We start from the raw sequence: 17,389 nt of genomic DNA on the forward strand, positions 1-17,389 counted from the left end.
CCCACCCATCCTGCCATCCCTCCCCCCCATCCAGCTATGAAGTTCTATAGGAAACTTCTCTCTTGCTGCTGCTATAATAGGTCTGAACTTCATCTGTCATGTCCAAATTCTGCTGTGCCACAATAAATCCTTGTGGCAGGTCATTATAAGTCACAGTACCGACTGCTTGTCAAAGCCAGCGCTGCATTTCTCAGTTTCTCCAATCTATGAATTTTAGCAGCATGCAATTTCTCACATGCTCATTCCATCCTCAAAGCCAATACAACGTTATAAAAGGGAGAGATAAAATAGATGCAGGCTGCATTCCTCATCTGTAATAGATGATGTATATTTTGTTTTAATGCTACAAAATATGCATATTTTGTTTTAATGCTATTTTGTTATATTGTATATAACAAAATTGACCTAGAGCAAACCCACTAGTCACCAGTATAAAGGAACAAATTGTGTACCTACGATACATAAAATTTGGGGTTATCTCCAAGATTGAGACAGATACTAATTAGACATCTAAACCTGAGTTAATCTTCAAAGGCTCCCCTTATGGCCAGTCAGCACAGAAAAAGTACATGCAACAGTCAGTTGATCTTATTTTAACATTTTATTGGCTAGAATATGTCACACAATTGTCCTCTGAAGATGCATTTTCCTTTTCTGTGAAGGGAGGATGAAGATGATATTTTTTTATCTATATTGGGGCCTTTCTCCTTTTTTTTTTTAATGTAGGAGCACAACTGTGCAAAATACTCTTAAAATTCAGATAAAACCATTTTTGATGTTTCTGTTAGCCTTCAGTAGTATGTAGTCTGTATATAGGAGCTCTTATTCTCTATATAGAGTAATTCACACACAATTTCTAAATGTACACTGTGTATGAGATTTTAATCTCTACTTTGTAATTAATCAACCCTGTAATGCTAAAAATAATAAGCTGTTTGGAGAAATAACATAATTACTTATTTATATATCTTTCTGGTACCTCTTATGAAATGAGCCTGTTATTTCAGCTGTTATCTTTTGGTACTTCTACAAAAGCAAACATGATGAATTATGATTTACTGGGCAATTTGCACGGAATTACCTGAAACTTTAAATACAATTGATACAGAATGTTAGTTCCACTGTGTATAACTACAGCTGTTGGAACACTGCAGATCAGACCATGGGAGGTGTGTGGAAGCTGCATGAACTAATCAGCATGTTTGGTCAGCAATTTTGCATCTCCTGGCTTCTGGGGGAGTAGAAGCTTATGGGCTGGCATGCCACTTTATTAAAGGTCATGATGTAGGTGTATGTATCACACAGTTCTTCGTTGTATGGAGACAACACAAGATGTTGGCACAGGCAATACAACTAAGAAGCTTTGCCAACTGGTCTTTATCAAACATAAATACAGAAAAAGGTTGTGCTTATATTCAGCTTTACTGCTTGTCAAGATGAAAAACAGTGTCAAGTCAGAGGCAGTTTACCTTTTAAATAAGACCAGTTTTGACTGCTACCAAAGTTTGATTACTCAGCAAAAGAATCCCCCTACCAGGAAAATGTGAGATGATTAAAAAATTCTGCAAGAACTGGTTTTTAGCATCTCTTCTGCTAAAACTAATAAAATGTTGACCATGAAAGTTACGGAGAAAACTTCAAAGAACGGTGAAAAGTAATTGCACTAAGCCATTAGCATGTTGAATAAAAATTAACCTAAGTAAAAGATTAAACTATTGAAGCATGACCCTCCTGTATAAACATGTATTTCCTACTCACTAATGGTAACAAAACAGAGCTTAATAGTTTCATCCAAAGATTAGTGTTTCTTAAACAATCCTAGTCATTAGCACCAAGTTTTTTAAACACTGCTGAGGTTTCTTGTCTTAAACACTGCTAGTTTCTCATTCAAATGTGTTTGATTTTTTTAAACAAATAATATGCTAAGTACTGTGTTTGTGAAGCTAGCATCTGGAGGAGTTACACTGCATCAGAGCTATGCTGCAGGAGTGGTCTTCATTTGCTTTAGTTAAGACAAAGTGATGATTTTTATTGAATAATAAACAAATGCTAGGAAAAAAAATTCCTGGACCCTTAATTATTTGGTTGTTATAAGTAACAATATTTGTTTGGTTGTTATAAGTGACATAAGGCTTCATATACTTTTAAAAGTTTATTATGTAATTTTTAATACTGACTGGCTTCAGTATAGGTTCATTTGTTATTTTCCAAGAACATGTGTTAACAGAATTCCCTTTCCCCCATGCCATTTTTCCTACAGGTAAAACCCTGGCATTAGTGATGGAGTAACAAAGTGGTGGCGAGTTCCACAAAATTTAGAACTAGATTAAGACAAAAGGATTTCCTATCCAGAGTAGAAGCACAGAGCAAATAAAATTCATGGAAAATTCCTCATAAGCAGAGGTCAGAAAAATGACAGAGAAATTGCCTTTCTAGAGCATATATTTGTATTTTAATACTGAAAGAAACACGCTCTAGTTTTGGCTGCATGGGGTTACAATTGACTGGCTTTATATGGCCATATTTGTTTGAGAAAGATTTGAAGTAAGACTGGTAAGGCTGAAAGGTGACACCATGGGCTGTGAAGAGAAGAGCAGCAGTGGTTAGTACCTGCACAGTGCCTAGCAGGCCTTGTCCAGTCCGGGGACAAAAGCTTGAATTGTTAGAACTGGGTGAGTTCTGTTTCAATACAACCAAGATTCTAACTCACGACTTTGTGGAAATGATGCAGGAAAAGCCGTGTGTTTCTTTGGCAGTGCTGCATTTATTCTGCAGTGAAAGTACCTGTGTGACTCTGGCAGGTGAAACCAGGGCCCTGGGCTTCACCACACCGAGGTGGCGCCAGCAGCAGGGACACCTTCAGGATCCCTCTGGGCACTTTGTTATGTGGCAGTCGGGGAGCAAAGCTCAGGCCCCTGCTGCTGCTGCTGCCACAGCTCCAGAAGCCCTCCTGAAAGCCATGGCTTCCCACTGCTGCAGGGACAGCACCAAGCACCACTCCCAAGGTCTCATCCTGCCTGACTTCACAGGGTGTGCACTTCTGAACCACCCAGGCTGGCTGTGCCCTCAAAGCTTACCGCATCCCAGGAGGTGCAGCACGTACCCCCCCTCTGCTGCCAGGGGAGCACCCTTCTCACAGGCTGAGCGACAGTTTCACACCATTGCATGAACTTCAAACTGAAAGGCAACACAGAAAAATCACAATTGCATGTTGGCTCTAGAGGGGCACCAGAAGGAGTCCAAGGAGCACTGTGGGATGTGAATACAGGAGTCTGCTCTAGAGGGAACTAGCACAGCTAGTGTGAATATAAGCCATCTATATTCCTCTTACCTCCCTCTTGACGTCAGGGACGTTTTTTTTAAATGTACAAAGACAAGCTTGCTCTCTGAAATCAGGTAGTGTGAACGCACAGCATTTTTAGAGATTACCTTATCTTAAATTACCATTGTTCAGAGTACCAAGTCTGAATAAGTCTGGCACAGGCTTATACACACAGCAATTCACACATGTAATTAGTATTTTCTAAACAGTTTCAGTCACCAGTCCAGAGTCTCCCATTCAGAGATGCCCCAGTTGAGGCTCCTGTAAAATGAAAAGGATTTTTCTTCTGAATAAACAATTATGCAGAGAAGAAAGTGCATTTCTGTAACGCCAAACAAAATCTGCATTTAGGAGTAAGCATCTTCTTACACATTCAACCTTGGAGTAAACGAACCATACCAAAGGTCACTAAATGTCATTGTTCTGTAATTTTCAGTCTTCACAGGATCAAAGAAATCTGAAGATTCAAGGTGAGACACCTGGCAAAATAATGAGGTGAAAGGCTTCCAAAGTTTTCTGGAGGGAAAAAACCCACAGTAATTGGACATAATTCTTAAAATGCTCATTTAGGCATTAATAAATACAAATGTGTATCCTCTTTAGGGTTCATGAAATGTCAACAAAAGAAAATAGTATAAAAATCAAAAAGCTGTTTTTCAGTTATTCACCGGGCATAAGGGGTTTGTTTATTCAAAGATCTGTGACACTGGCAAATGAGCTGTTCCCTTTAAATACCCTGCCAGGTGTTGTTTTTGTTTGGTTTTTTTCCCTGTTCAGCTTGTATGATAAATTAATTTTTCTAGAAATACACTACCATTTCAGAACAGATTTTTTTAACCATTAATCTCCTTACCTGGCATATTTTGCCCTGTTAGAGCAGCCCAAGGAAGTGATCTTAAAATGCCCAAGGAGATTAAAAGATACACTTCAGTCAGTTGCTGAAGAAGCATAACTGATCAGTCATTTGAAGAATTTCATTGTTGTTGCTGTGCCTTTTTGATCAGCCAGTCCAAAGGGATTTCATTAACATCTCGCTAGTACCTCTGACTAAGAAGAAATTTTGAATAGATTATGAAAGCCTCTAGAAATAAGCTATTTTTAAGTGCTAAGCATATAAATGCAAATTGAATAGAAACAGCTGTTATTTACATTCTGTGGACACATGATTTCACTCCCTGATGGATAGGGGAAGAAAAAAAGCCACTGAAAGATTGAAATGCCCTTAAAGAAATTGGGAAAATGGGGATCTAATAAAAATACATGGAATGAACCACATCGTTGGGTGGTATGAATTGGTAAAGCTTTCCAGGTTTGCCACCATAACATTACATAGCCTGCCTGCCAGGAGGACTTGAAGAGCTCTATGTATTTCTTGGAGAAAGTGGAGGTACAGGTTGAAGGAAGGAATATGCTGTAACAAAGCCATATGAACAAATTCCTGTTTCAGCCTGTTATGCAAGGGCTAGCTGATAACCTGGCATTTTCAAAAAGAGTCTCTCAGAAACAAAGCCCCCATTCACAGTAAGATTTTGCTACGGGCTTATGTTAGTTTGAGATTATGTTCTGAAAAAATTATAAAAGCTCCTGAAAAATGTAAGCAGCATATTCTTGACCAGTGTGCCTGAAAGCAGAGGACTGTGCTGGAGGGAAAAGAAAGCACAGTGTGAAATTTGCACCCTTCAGGAACTCAGGCTTTTTACTGGCCTGGAAGAGGCTCTCCTGTGTGTCCTCCGTTTACCTGGAGCAGGTCCCTGCTGTCACAGGTTCCACTGGAAAGCTCATGCTCCCTCCTGCCGGGCCTGCTTCTATTTGTAACATCACCAGCAAACACCTAGAGCAGAAAGAAATAATACTGTCCTAAGGAAAGATGAGGCTTGTTTAAAAATGCACACAAAATATGGCTGCTAATTTGGCCCAAACCCACTCATTTCAAATTTCAGCCTGGGACAGGGAGTTAAAGGTGGGATTGTTTTGCTGGCTTTTCCTTGTAGAAGGAAAAGGAGCTGACATACCCAACACAGCTAAAGCCCAAGCACTGCAAAGGCACTTCATTCTTAAGAGCCTGGGGAGTGATCTCCTCCAAGATTAGTCCTGTTTGACTTAGGATTGCTTTGTGCCTGCCAGCACACAAAAGCTCTCATAACACAGGCAAAGGTAGGACAGAAATTTCATTCTTGTTCCATTTTAGGTACACTCTTACCTGCTGTTTTGTGTTATGCAAAAGATATGTCCAATGGCTAAATGCATCCTTTCCTTCTTCCTCAGAACAAAGGCTGCTCTGCAGCAGCAGGTTGTGCAGCTTCCTTCTGTCTGGCATCATGTGGCATGAAATGCTGGGGAAAAATTCTGCTGTGCCTCAGGCATCTTTCCAGATCACATTTATTCACAGAGGGATAATTTATCAGAGAAATGAGCTCTGAAGAGACTACTAAAATTAGTGTTAAATTTTGAAATGTAGGGCAATGGCAATGAAAGTCAGAAAATATGTCTAGCCCAAACTCACACTTTATAAAATGCTTTGCATATTTTGCAATAATTATGGGTATTATTTCCCCTTCTCTGTTCATTTATAAGGACAGAGAGAATAACAAATTTAAGCAAATCTGAATTCGGTTACACAGAGCCATCTGTTAATTCTGGTATATGGCAGTAGAGGGCATCTAAGGACTTCGAGTCACATATGGTAAGGGATTAAAATCAGATGGCTGAAGGAGTTATTACTCTCCTCCCAAGCCGTTCACCCCACCTCAGGACAGAATTGCCATCTCAAGACCAAACAGCTCACGAGGCTGCTCCTGATGGATGGCAGTTTTGAAGCCCCACTGAAACTGGAATTGTTCTTAAAACACCAGTCTGAAAGCTGAAGTTGTTAAGGAGGAGATGCATGAGTTAATTTCTCTTCCCTGCTGCAGCCAGAGCTCTGTCAGAGCCACAGGATGGTTTTGGGTACAGTACAGGGGGACATGCTGCTTCAAGCAGCCTGTCCAATTTAATCTACTACTGTTTGAGCTTTAATTTCCACATACCTGGAAAAACTGCTTACAGGGGGAGCAAGCAATTCTGGGAATGGACAGGCTGTGCCAAGAAAAGGCAAGCTGTGGACCAATGCTCTTTCCTAAAGCAGAAAGAGTAGCCCTATGTCTGTTTCCCCTCCTGAGCCTTAAAACTGACAGCCTGCCTGGCCAGCATTTCATCAGGCTGCGTCCTCCCAGTGTGCCAGTCAGATACAGGACGAGGCGTGGAGCCATCCTGACAAAAAGCAAAAAGCACTAATCCTGACAAACAGAGAGAGGGTAGTTGGCAGCTAGCACTGTTTTCTTGTCATCTGTCCACGTTTGTATGACATTCCACATGCAGCCTCTGTACTGAAGCAGGGAAAGCAGCCATACCTATCTTGAGCCAAAAGAAGCCAACACGTCAGAGGCAGGTTAAGTTCATTACCTGACACTAACACTTAATGCACTGATCTGAAAAATGTATTTTAACCCAGCAGCATATTCACGTACAACAGGCAACCTATTTTCAATTAACTGGAAGAAGTTTAAGGTTATATAAATACATTAGTAAACATTGATTATCCTGTTATTCAAACTCCTAAGTACAGCAACACATCAGGCCTTATGCTGAAGTCTATTATAGCCTTAGCCTGAAATTTAGAAGTGGCTCATGCCCAAAAAAAGGTTCTACAACTCATTTAATGATTCACAGTACTCCTAAAATGATATTCATCTGTCTGCTCTCCATGGCAGCACTTTCAATCATAAACACTTAATTGTAGGAATTCATCCTCAAGGCCAAATAGCTCTGGGTGAATTAAACTATCCTTAATATAAGAACTAGAACAGTGACTTAAAATTAATCTTTTTCTGATGGGAGGCCATTTATTCAGAGACACATAACCCAGTTTCTACTTCACTTTTCACTCAAAAATCTCCCTTTTAGAGATAGGCACTGCATCACCTGTTTTAGTTTTCCTTATTAGTTTCAAAATTGACTTTCTGCCAACAAAGGAACTTTATTACTTATGGATTGGCAAAGCATAGGAGAGCTGCTTTCATGCTGTCTGTCAGGAAAACTTTTTTCACAGACATTACTTGCTCTCTTTTACTTTGAGGCGTAGGACTTGCAACTGGCAGAAAAACATCTCAAGCCTCCTCAAGCATAAAAGGCTTGTTTTTTCTGGCAGCATCTAGGACAAGAATGCAAGATTTCACAGTGCTTTCAGCTGTGCTATCTCTAGGATTTTTCTAAAAAAAAAAACCAAACCCAAGAGTGTATGTTTCTCTAAAAATCCAAAACTTCAAGGAGCATGGTTCTGAACATGTGTGTGCATAGATGTAGTGCACATATATACCTATATGCACTTTCTCAGCCAAAAACACAAGGTAAATAAATATTACAGTCACAGCATTTTATGCTATAATCTGAATATTAAAATCCATATCAAATATTCTCCTTGTAGTTGTTTGAATACTGTACCAAAATTGGTCCTTTCCTTTTTTCTACCTTGTTCGTGAGAAGGAAGCATGAATGGGAAGAAAATGCTACTAAAGCATGTATATTAACAACTTATTCTCCAATAACTTTCACCAATTTGGCTACTTTTAGTCAGAGTGAAACTTGATAATTCACAAAATAACACAGTGATAGACTAGAATTCTGCTATTTATAAGGAAGCCTAGCATAGCATAAAGTAAAAACTGCTTTGTAAATTCTCCTTGTTTTTTTATACTTAGTACCCTGTGTCACCATATTCTACTTTTCCTTTACATGCCTATTGAAAGTATTTTTATGTTAATTTGGTTTTATCCTAAATTGTAAATAGTAAATTGGAGAAACTAAGCAAGCACTACATTTAATTCTTTTCATTGAAGATCCCAAGTGGCTAGGTAACCTTTTACTCAATGCAGGTTAGGCCTTTACTTATAGACAGTAGATAGCACAGGATGAGATGAGAGATGGACTTAAATGCCACCTTTTTATGGTCAGTTTTGTGCTTCTCTGTCTACCTATCCACTGAACCAAAGGGAATGATCCTTCTTTTTATCAACTGTCTCTGAAAGAAAAGAATCCAGATGTTATTTCAAAGTATTACTCCCTTGATGCCATCTTTTGATGTTTGCTTTTAAATCACAAGTGCTGCTTTCCTTTTAGAGCACCCCTGATTTATAGAAATTATTCACTGAATTCTTTTATTATTCTCCTTTACCAAATGTATAATAAGAAAAGCAAAGCATTCACATGTGAATAGATAAAAATAGCAGGAAATAAGGTGGCAGCTGGTAAAGAGTAAAACTGTTTGGTATAAATCTTAATCTATTTCATCAAAACATGCTGTACCTCAGGCAGTTGGAAAGGGCAGGATGATCCCATACACTGAAATATTTGTTTTCCCTATGTTTTATTTATTATGTTTTAGGAACTCTTTGTGAAATAAGCAAACTTTTCTCCGAACTGCTAAGTGAGAAATCCTCAAAGAGTTCACATTGCAGACCTTTCTCGTGCTGTGGAGTTACAATTAACACATTCCAATCTGCTGGAGCCAAAGGCTCAATATTCCCATTTCTCTGCTCAAGAACCAGACTGCAATCCCAGGACAGGGAAACCATGGCAGCTGTACATTGTTGTTTAGACTAGTTCAGGTAAACAGTTGTCAAAATACGTTCAGTAAGTAGAGCTATGTGATAAGCAATAGCTGTCCTTTTAACTGAAGGGGATTTTAACTGACCAAATGGTATGCATGGATGACAGATATTCTGTGCTGCATCTTTGGGAAGTTAAGCATGCAGAGAGCAGGGAAAGGCCCCTTGTATTCTTCCAGGTAGCTAGGTAAATCTATCTTAATAGATCAGCAAATGTTTTCAGTGAATCAGAGCAAATTTAGCAAAATCAGCTGAGTCAAAATCACATTACCCCCCTCTGCTCACATCATATTATATAAATAAATCAGTGTACGAGCTCACCAGTAAACTTGGCGTGCTTTTCAGGAACAAAGTGAAAATCATTTCTAGTAACAGGCACTTCTCAGGGCTGTAAAAATGTTGTTGCCTCCTTCCTTGGTCATGAAAGGGATTTTTGCCTAAAGGAAAAATAAAAAATAAATTTACTCATCCTTCCCTGTCTTAAGCATATGCATTTGAGTGCATTTGAGCTCCAACAATATATTCTGCTTGTGATTTTCAAGAACCCTTAATGTTTATATTTTCACTACTAATACAAAACTAGATTTAAAATATCTACTATATGGATAATATACAGTCAGAACCAACATTCATGAATAGTAGTATCAGGAAAAAAATAGAGATTGCTTAAGTTGGTGCCTTTCATCTCCAGTTGGATGATAGGTCTCTAAAACTGGCTCAGAAGCATTCATATTTATATATGTACAGCAATATTTCTCCTAGAATTGCTACCCCAAAACAACAGATTAAAAATAAATAAATTTGGTTTGAATTGCACAAAAAAAATTTTAAATCCTCACTTGTATATAGTTTTTGTATTAGTGACTGTTTAGAAGAATTCCTGTTTGTTTCATGGCAGATTAAAAAACCCTGTTTTGGAAAACTAAGTTTTCTGAGTCTGCTCCTTCTTTTCTCTTTCTCCATTTCACATCTTTCTCCTACTCCATTCTGATTTTTATAAAGTAAAACTCTTCAGGCAGACCAAACCTGTATTAAATATCCCAGTGCCAAAAAACTAAAAAGTAGCTTTAAGTAGTTTCATAGACTACGTATAGCCCCTAGTCCCAAAAGTAATTTCATTTAGTCACCTTTTCTTACCCTTACAGTTATTTCTTTTCTCTCTTGTGACTGTATGGAAGACTTAGGCAGACAGAGGAGAAAAAGAGCAAGTAACATTGTTGAAAGAAACAGTAAAATACAAACATAGCCCACGGAGCCCATAGCACTTTCAGATGTCTCAAGCCAGAGAATAAAGGTGACTGTAAACCAGAGCACTCCTGTGAGGTGCCAGGATTGTCATTTAAAGATCCACTTGCAGTTTTTAAGTTGGAATTTCAATACTCTTGTAAGTTTATCAGATATTTAGTGCTATTTTTAAGAGACATTAGGTTCTCATGAAAAAAAAATTTAACAGAACTCTGTTTAGGAAAGATCCTGCTGATATACTGCCTATTTAATATTTATGCTAACTTTCTCATAACAATATCTGAAGTTTTAAGTAACAAACATTTATTACATTCTTCTGTTCTTGTTTCTCATTCACCACATAAATCGTGGTCTTCCTCCCTCTGCCTTTATAGCAGCCAGCTGTGGTTTTAGAAACAAATTATTATGACTTCAAGTGACGAATAAACAGCAGAAGCAAAGGAAGTCTTGAGATACTATCCACATAAAAATCCCATTAATAAAATAACACAGGGAAAGAGAACTACAGCAAAGCTGGAAAAAAGCAGCTTTGCATCTAGACAAGACGTATTCCTTTTCTCCAAGATGCATTAATGAACTTCAAAGAAACAGCCTTAATTTGAACACTATGATATCAGAACAAAATACTTTTTGAGCAAAAGCTGTGTGCCTACATATACAGAATTATTTTAGTAATAAAAATAGATCCATATTATTTTTTTATTATTCTCCTGAACATAGTGAAGTCAGTGCCATTCTGAAAAGTAATGGAGGTTCTTTGCAAGATTTTATGTCATGGGTAGCTGAACTGTCAACTAAATTTCTAGGGGCACAAACCCATTCTCTCCCCTCTTCACATCAATCCAACGAAAAAACTTAGTGGGAATTCCACAACTGTCACTGGAGCCTGGATCTGAAGCTATCTGAACTTCACAGACGAAAACAGGAACAAGAATGACCTTCAAGACCTAAATTGTTTTAAACCATTTCTGAGAATGCTTAAGAAAGCCCGTGTTTGTTCCTCAGACCTCATTTTAAATCTGTGCTGCTGCCAGTGATTAAAACCACCTTTTTTTCATAAACTGAATAAATTAAATTCAAAAGCACCCAGGCATTACAAACAGATGAAATCATGCTGGCCAATATTTCACTTAACAAAGTAGATTTTTTTTTCTCAGATGAATTTACTTAATCACTAAATACAGAACTTAATTTTTAAGATAACTATTAATTCTCTTATCCTCTGATGCTTAAGAATTATAAGCAATAACTGTTACAAAATCTTTCAGGATTTGTAATCCTTCCTCAGTCCTTTTTTTTTTTTTTTAAATTTTTTAAGAAACGTTGCATTTCAGACGGTACTGGGGAGTGCGACCCAAGGCAGCGTCTCAGCCTGGGAGCTCTCTCTGTGCAGGGGAGCTGCTCCGCTCCCTCAGCCAGACAGGGCAGCCTCATACATATTCATTACCCCTCTGATAACAAAGGCTCGCTCGCCCCTCCCGCCCCGATTTTTAAAGATACTATCTTTTATTATGCTATAGGTTTGGGCTTCTTTCCTGAAATCTTTAAAAAGACACACCTTAATCCTTCTGCCGTCAATTCTCCCTCCCAGATACCCCCGTACAATTTGCAGGGAGCCCTGACCTGCAGCCAAGGGCTGGAGTGAGACTATTACGGCTACTTTTGCTTTGTTTTCCTTCTTTTCTTTTCTCTCCTTTTTTTTTTTTTTTTTTTTTTTTCCCTTTTCCCCTCTGTGTGTGTCTCTTTCTAAAGTCGGCTCGGGGCAGCCGGGGCAGCGGCGAAAGGTGGCTGGTTACCGAGCAGCACCCAGGGCGCAATCAACCATCTTTACGCCGAAAAACAGCTTCGTGATTATTAAAAAAAAAATAATAATAATTTAAAAAAAGGGGGGGGGGGGGGGGGAGGGGGAGGAAATCGGCGCGCGCATCGGCGGGCAATGGCTGTTTGTAGCAACGAGGTATTTAGCGCCAGAGGGTGAAGGGGGTGGAGACCAGGGTGGGGTGTCCCAGGAGCTTCGGCCGCCGCAAGTCCCTGGCAGGGAGCTCCTGGCACCGGCCCCCGAGCGCTCCCGGCCCCGCGGGCGGGCCCCGCCGCCGCGCTCAGGTGCCCGCGGCTGCCGGCGCCGGGCGGGCCGGGCGCCCCTCGCCCCTCCGGCCCCGGCACGGGCGGCCGCGCTCGCCCCGCTCCCTCCGGGGTCCCGCCGTGCCCGCGCGGCCCCGCCGGCCCGGTCCCCCCGCAGCCCCGGGCACTGACCTGCGCGTCGCCCGCGGCTCCGCGGGCGCAGGGGGAGGAGGCGGGGGGGCCGCGGGGCCGCGTTCGGCGGCCGCTGCCCCGGCGTGACAGGGGCGGCGGCTCGGTGCGTCGGCCCCGGCTGGCCGCGATCGCGGCGGAGGCGCCGGAGCGGGTCCTGTCACATGATGCGGTTCCTGGAAAGTTCCTGGAAAGCAGCCTTTGTATGTAACCATCCCGGGAGGGGGGAGCGGCGGGGGCAGGATGCCCTCGCCTCGCAATCAAAGGCGAGCAGACCGCCCGCGCCGGGGAGAGGCGGGGGAGAGGAGGGTGTTGTTTCCCCAGGAGCACCATCTTCCTCCGGCAGCCTCTGTCCGCCCCGGCACAGCCTCGACGCTTCTCCCCGGCGGCGGGTGCCGTGTCCCCTCGGGCCCCCGACGCCGCCGGGAGCCAGAACAACCTGACCGCCCCACCTCCAGGCGGCGGCAGCGGCGGCCCCAGCCCCGTCCCGCCGAGCCCGGGTGAGTCCCCTTGTCGTCGCCCCCCTCCGCACGGTGCCGTGCGTCGCTCGGAGAGCCGGCAGCCCGCCGCTCCGCTCCCGGTTCGGCGCTGCCGACCGCCGGGATGGAGGCTCCCCGCAGCCGGCGGCGGGCTGCTCCGGCTCTCCTCGCCTCTGCCGGGGGACGCCCGGCTGCAGCCAGCCGCCACCGCCTCGCCAGCCTGCCGTCCCCACCGAGCTCCCGCGGCGGCGGCGCTTCGCGGCTCGGCGCTGCCGGAGCCTCCCTTTCACAAGGGGTCGCGCCCGGACACCGCTGGCAGGGCTGCTCCCACCTGCGCCCGTCGGCCCCGCGCCCGCAGCCCCTCCCGGTGACAGGCGCACCTGCGCCCGGCCACCGAGCCGGCGGCGGGAGCTTCGGCGCGGGGGAAGGAGGGATGGGCTTTGTCGAGGGGTTCCCGCGCGTCTGCCTACATCTGTCGGGATAGAAACCCGTCAGAACACCCTATCAGTTGCCACTAGAGTTTAATTTGGAAAAGTTTCTGAGCTCCGCCGCGGAACTTGTTGGGGGAGGAACCACCTCAGCATAACCCCCTCACCTGGCGGCTGCTGCGCACCCGCGGGCAGAGACTGCCCGGTTCGCAAGCACCGGCGGGGGGCTCCCGGTCTTCCCGCGAGCCCCGTCCCTTCGCTCCAGCCAAGCCAGCTAGGCTCCCCCTCTCTGGTACTGCCCGGCTTTGCGTCGCTCCTGATGTGGCGGTGCACCAGGAGAGAAGAGACTCTTTTTGTCCCTCTCGTTAGCTTCGGCCAAGAGGAAAGATTTTTTTTCCCTCCTTAATATCAGCATTTAATGGAGCGGGAAAAGCATATTTCCCGCTTCTCGCTAATTATAGCGCGTCCTCCACCGCGCTGCCCCTTCCGTTCCCAAGCGGCCGGCGAGCCCCCGGAGCCGGCACTGCCGGCGCACTGGCTCCGCAGCTTCTCGGGTACTCCGCTGCCCGAGAGGAGGTCTCCCATCCCGGGAGCATGGCCCACGCCGGGCTTCCGTTCCCGTTCCTACAGGTACGACTTCGCGGATGACCTTACTGGAAGGCGTCCGTACGCACCGCAGCGTGGAACCCGGGCAGCGCCGGGGCTGGGACCACTGTCCCGCTGGTTACCCCTCCTCTCCCATACCTTTACGCGCTCGGCTCTCCCCCACGACCTCCTCCCGCCCCAAAAGTCCCAGAGCCGCCGGCCGGGCTCGCCTGCCCCGGCCGAGGGAGCGGGGCATCAGCGGGTTCGCCTTTGCGACAAAGCGAGACCACCGTCTCGGGACGCCGCCTCCGCCGAGTCCCCGGCGGAGAGGAGCCGAGGACAGGCTGGGCGGCGGGGGGGAGGAGATGTCCCTCCCCCGCTCCGCCGGGAGGTGATCTCTCGCCTCGCGTCCCTCCTCTGGATGCTGGGAAGTTCCGAAGCGGGATCGCCAGAAACGCGCTCTGCGTCGGGAGCGCCTCTCGCGGGGCTCGCCGCTAACCACGCTCTCTCCCCGCTCGCAGGCGGCGCCCGGGCCGGGGGCCGGGACCATGCGCCCAGCGCGGCGCTGAGCCCCGCGGCGGCCAAGCGGAGCCCTCTCCTGCCGGCAGCCCCCGACCTGCGGGCGAGCGGGGCCGCGCCCGCCGCCGCCGCCCATGACCCTGCGCTCCGCCGAGTCCCTGGAGAGCGCGGAGAGCTCCGGGGAGCGCTGGGGGCGCCCCGGGGCGGCGGCGCCCGTTGCCGAGGAGTGCCGTGAGGCGGAGCAGCTGGCCGCGGCTATGGAGGAGCTGCGGCGGGCAGGTAAGCCCGGGCGGCCGGGAAGGGGAAAGCGCCCGGGGCGGCGGCGCTGTCCGGGGGGAGGCAGAGCGGCGCGGCGGGGATCCCCACCGGGCCGAGCGGAACCGGGCGGCGGTGCGACGCCTGGCCATCGCCGCCCGGCGCTGCGAGGTCGCGTTTCCCCGGCGGAGAGGGGCGGCGACGACTCCGACCCTACGCGGACTGCGGCGGCCGAAGCGAAAGCGCCAGCAGCGCCGCGCCCCAGCGGCAGCCCGGGATCTGCGGCCGGGAGAGGGCCGGGCGCTGCCGCCGGCCGGGGCGGCCGCATCCCCTCGGCCCCGCGTACCTGCGCTCCCCTCGGCGGCGCGGCGGCGGCTCGCCCGGCCCCGCAGAACGCGGAGCTTGCTTGCGGGAGGAGGGAAGGGCTTTTTGTCTTCATCGCAGCCGCGCCAGGACCGCAGCTACCTCGCCGAAGTTGTTGTCTTATCCCTTAGCTTTCGATCGCATTGAGAAAGCAGCAGCCTGCTCCGCGTTCCCCACAGCGGGCGTTGTGCGGGCTGCCGGCCCGTGCCTTGCTCTCCCGGCGGCAGAGCAGCGGGGAGCCGCGGGACGCGCCCCTGCCGCTTCGGGGGCGGCCCGCCCGGTCGGCGGCTCCGCTCTCGGCCCCGCAGGACGCTGCGGGAAAGTTTGTGCATGCGTATGCATACATGGGCAAATAAAAAGTGACCTGGAAAGCTCTGTCAAAACGAGATGCATTGTAAAACAAATGAATTTAAGTAGCAAATAAAAATTTACTGTGCCTGCAGGACTTTAGCTTTCAAACAACAAAAGAAATGGGTGACTAGAAGTATATCAGCTAGAGAGCAGCTTTTCAAACAAACAGGAATAAACAAATCCCTTCTTTTTCTCATCTTTTAACAGGATGGTACTGGGGCAACATGACTGTTGCTGAAGCCAAAGAAAGGTTACAGGATGCCCCCGAAGGGACCTTTTTGGTTAGGGATAGTTCGCACTCAGAGTATCTACTGACTATATCAGTAAAAACGTCAGCGGGACCGACCAATCTACGTATAGAATATCAAGATGGCAAGTTTAGACTGGACTCTATCACTTGTGTCAGATCTAGACTTAAACAGTTCAACAGCGTTGTGCATTTGATTGAGTACTATGTTCTCATGTGCAAGGATAGAACTGAAACACCTTCAAATGGAACAGTCCATCTTTACTTGAACAAACCCCTCTATACATCTGCTCCATCTCTGCAACACCGCTGCAGAATAGCTATAAACAAGAGCACAAATCAGATCTGGGAGCTGCCATTACCAACAAGACTAAAAGAGTACTTGAAAGAGTATCAATACCAGGTATAAATATATTTTCTAAATGCCTCTAACACAGAGTAACTTTTGAATGCAATTCTTAAAATCAGCCAAAGAACTGAGTAACCAGTTGTACAACTCGGCATGGAATTCACTATCAAAACAGTGGCAGTTCTAGGGGAAAGGTTTTTATTTCAGATGCTACAAAGGGGGACTTTATGTAAAATAATCCCACTTTGCATCCTTGGGGGTTCAACAAGGTGGCATGCTATTCTTGCAAGAGAGAGAAGTGAGGAATCTATCCAGATTGTGTTGCTTTGTCAATAAAATGCTGCACTAACTATCAAATGCTTTCTGAAGCAGTGGGACCGGGAGAGACTTCATAAGTGGTCAGAGACGTATGAGAGTTTACAAGTATCTCAGTTGTCTGATTCTAAGATTAATTTGGTGCTGGTGTTCATATAATCCTAAAAGCTTAACTAGATCACACACTGTGATAATCTTGCTAAAGTTATGCAACTAATCAAATCCAGTCAGAAAAATGATCGTGCATTCAGTTTTTATTGAACTACTCTCTTACTTTTCTGCAAGCAAAGGAGTACTGTAAGTAATCTGTCTAGAACATTGCTTTTCAAAGTTCTCTGAAAGCTGACCTTAAGAAGAAATGCCACATCTTTCACAGGAACCCAGTATATTGCTGATTATACAGACTGGTATCCCAGAATCCTTAATGTGTTAACATCTTCACAGCAGTGATGTATCCATGCTATTATTATTAAGCCTCTTTTGGTTGAGGCTTTAGAACTATATACTTCAGACTTGCAGTTCCAATGTCAAAACATGGGTATCAGCAGTTATGTGTGTCTTCTACAGTGTAGAATGTTTTCTTCAGCCTGTTTCCCAAAATATGGGGAAATACGATGTGGATTTTTTTTTTTTTATAAAGGGGTTGGTTTTCCTATTTCTTATTTTTTTTTATTTTCTTTTTATTATTTTATTTTATTTTATTTTATTTTTATTTTATTTCTAAACTTCCAATTCACCATTGTAGCTATCAGATGATTACTCAATAAAGTAAATCAAAGTGCACAACAATCTCCCAATCTTTTTATGTATGGATTTCCACCATTCAGGAAAGAGTGCTCTTATATAGGAACTTATATAATTTCCCAGCTAATACTCAGATAAATGCACATGTATCAGTGAGGATGAATAACCCTGCTTTGCCTTTGTAGTGCTGCTCAAAAGTATAGCTGGATTACATTCAGATTAGTGGCTTAGAGGCTGCCTGCTGAATTCCTGTAGTTGGGTATTAGCACAGGACATTGCTTTTTCTGTTTCAGTA

At 45.1% G+C, this 17,389-nt stretch overlaps 2 protein-coding genes across 2 annotated transcripts; one reads left to right on the forward strand and one right to left on the reverse strand.

Moving 5' to 3' along the window:
• Positions 1-701: 701 nt before the first annotated feature.
• On the reverse strand, positions 702-14,606 carry LOC128938972 (uncharacterized). The gene is made up of 4 exons (XM_054279654.1): positions 14,111-14,606; positions 9,286-9,401; positions 5,061-5,153; positions 702-3,177 (listed from the first exon to the last, which is right to left on the reverse strand). The coding sequence occupies exons 1-4, from the start codon at positions 14,604-14,606 to the stop codon at positions 3,154-3,156; spliced, it is 729 nt and encodes a 242-aa protein (XP_054135629.1). The 3' UTR covers positions 702-3,153.
• Positions 14,605-16,974, forward strand: SOCS2 (suppressor of cytokine signaling 2). The gene is made up of 2 exons (XM_054277701.1): positions 14,605-14,749; positions 15,647-16,974. Exons 1-2 carry the CDS (start codon positions 14,605-14,607, stop codon positions 16,093-16,095), a joined length of 594 nt encoding a protein of 197 aa, XP_054133676.1. The 3' UTR covers positions 16,096-16,974.
• The last annotated feature ends 415 nt before the right edge of the window (positions 16,975-17,389 follow it).

Source organism: Melozone crissalis, unplaced genomic scaffold (assembly GCF_028551555.1).
Source record: "Melozone crissalis strain CALT ecotype California unplaced genomic scaffold, PUWL_Pcris_2 ptg000004l_1, whole genome shotgun sequence".
In the NCBI taxonomy this organism is placed as follows: domain Eukaryota; kingdom Metazoa; phylum Chordata; class Aves; order Passeriformes; family Passerellidae; genus Melozone; species Melozone crissalis.

Coding starts and splice junctions, on each gene's coding strand:
- SOCS2 (XM_054277701.1), top strand. CDS start 14,605: ATGACCCTGCGCTCCGCCGAGTCCCTGGAGAGCGCGGAGAGCTCCGGG. Junction 14,750..15,646: donor GGAGGAGCTGCGGCGGGCAG/GTAAGCCCGGGC, acceptor ATCTTTTAACAG/GATGGTACTGGGGCAACATG.
- LOC128938972 (XM_054279654.1), bottom strand. CDS start 14,606: ATGGGCGGCGGCGGCGGGCGCGGCCCCGCTCGCCCGCAGGTCGGGGGC. Junction 9,402..14,110: donor GGAGAGCCGAGCGCGTAAAG/GTATGGGAGAGG, acceptor TTTTTCCTTTAG/GCAAAAATCCCTTTCATGAC. Junction 5,154..9,285: donor AAAGCACGCCAAGTTTACTG/GTGAGCTCGTAC, acceptor TTTCTGCTCTAG/GTGTTTGCTGGTGATGTTAC.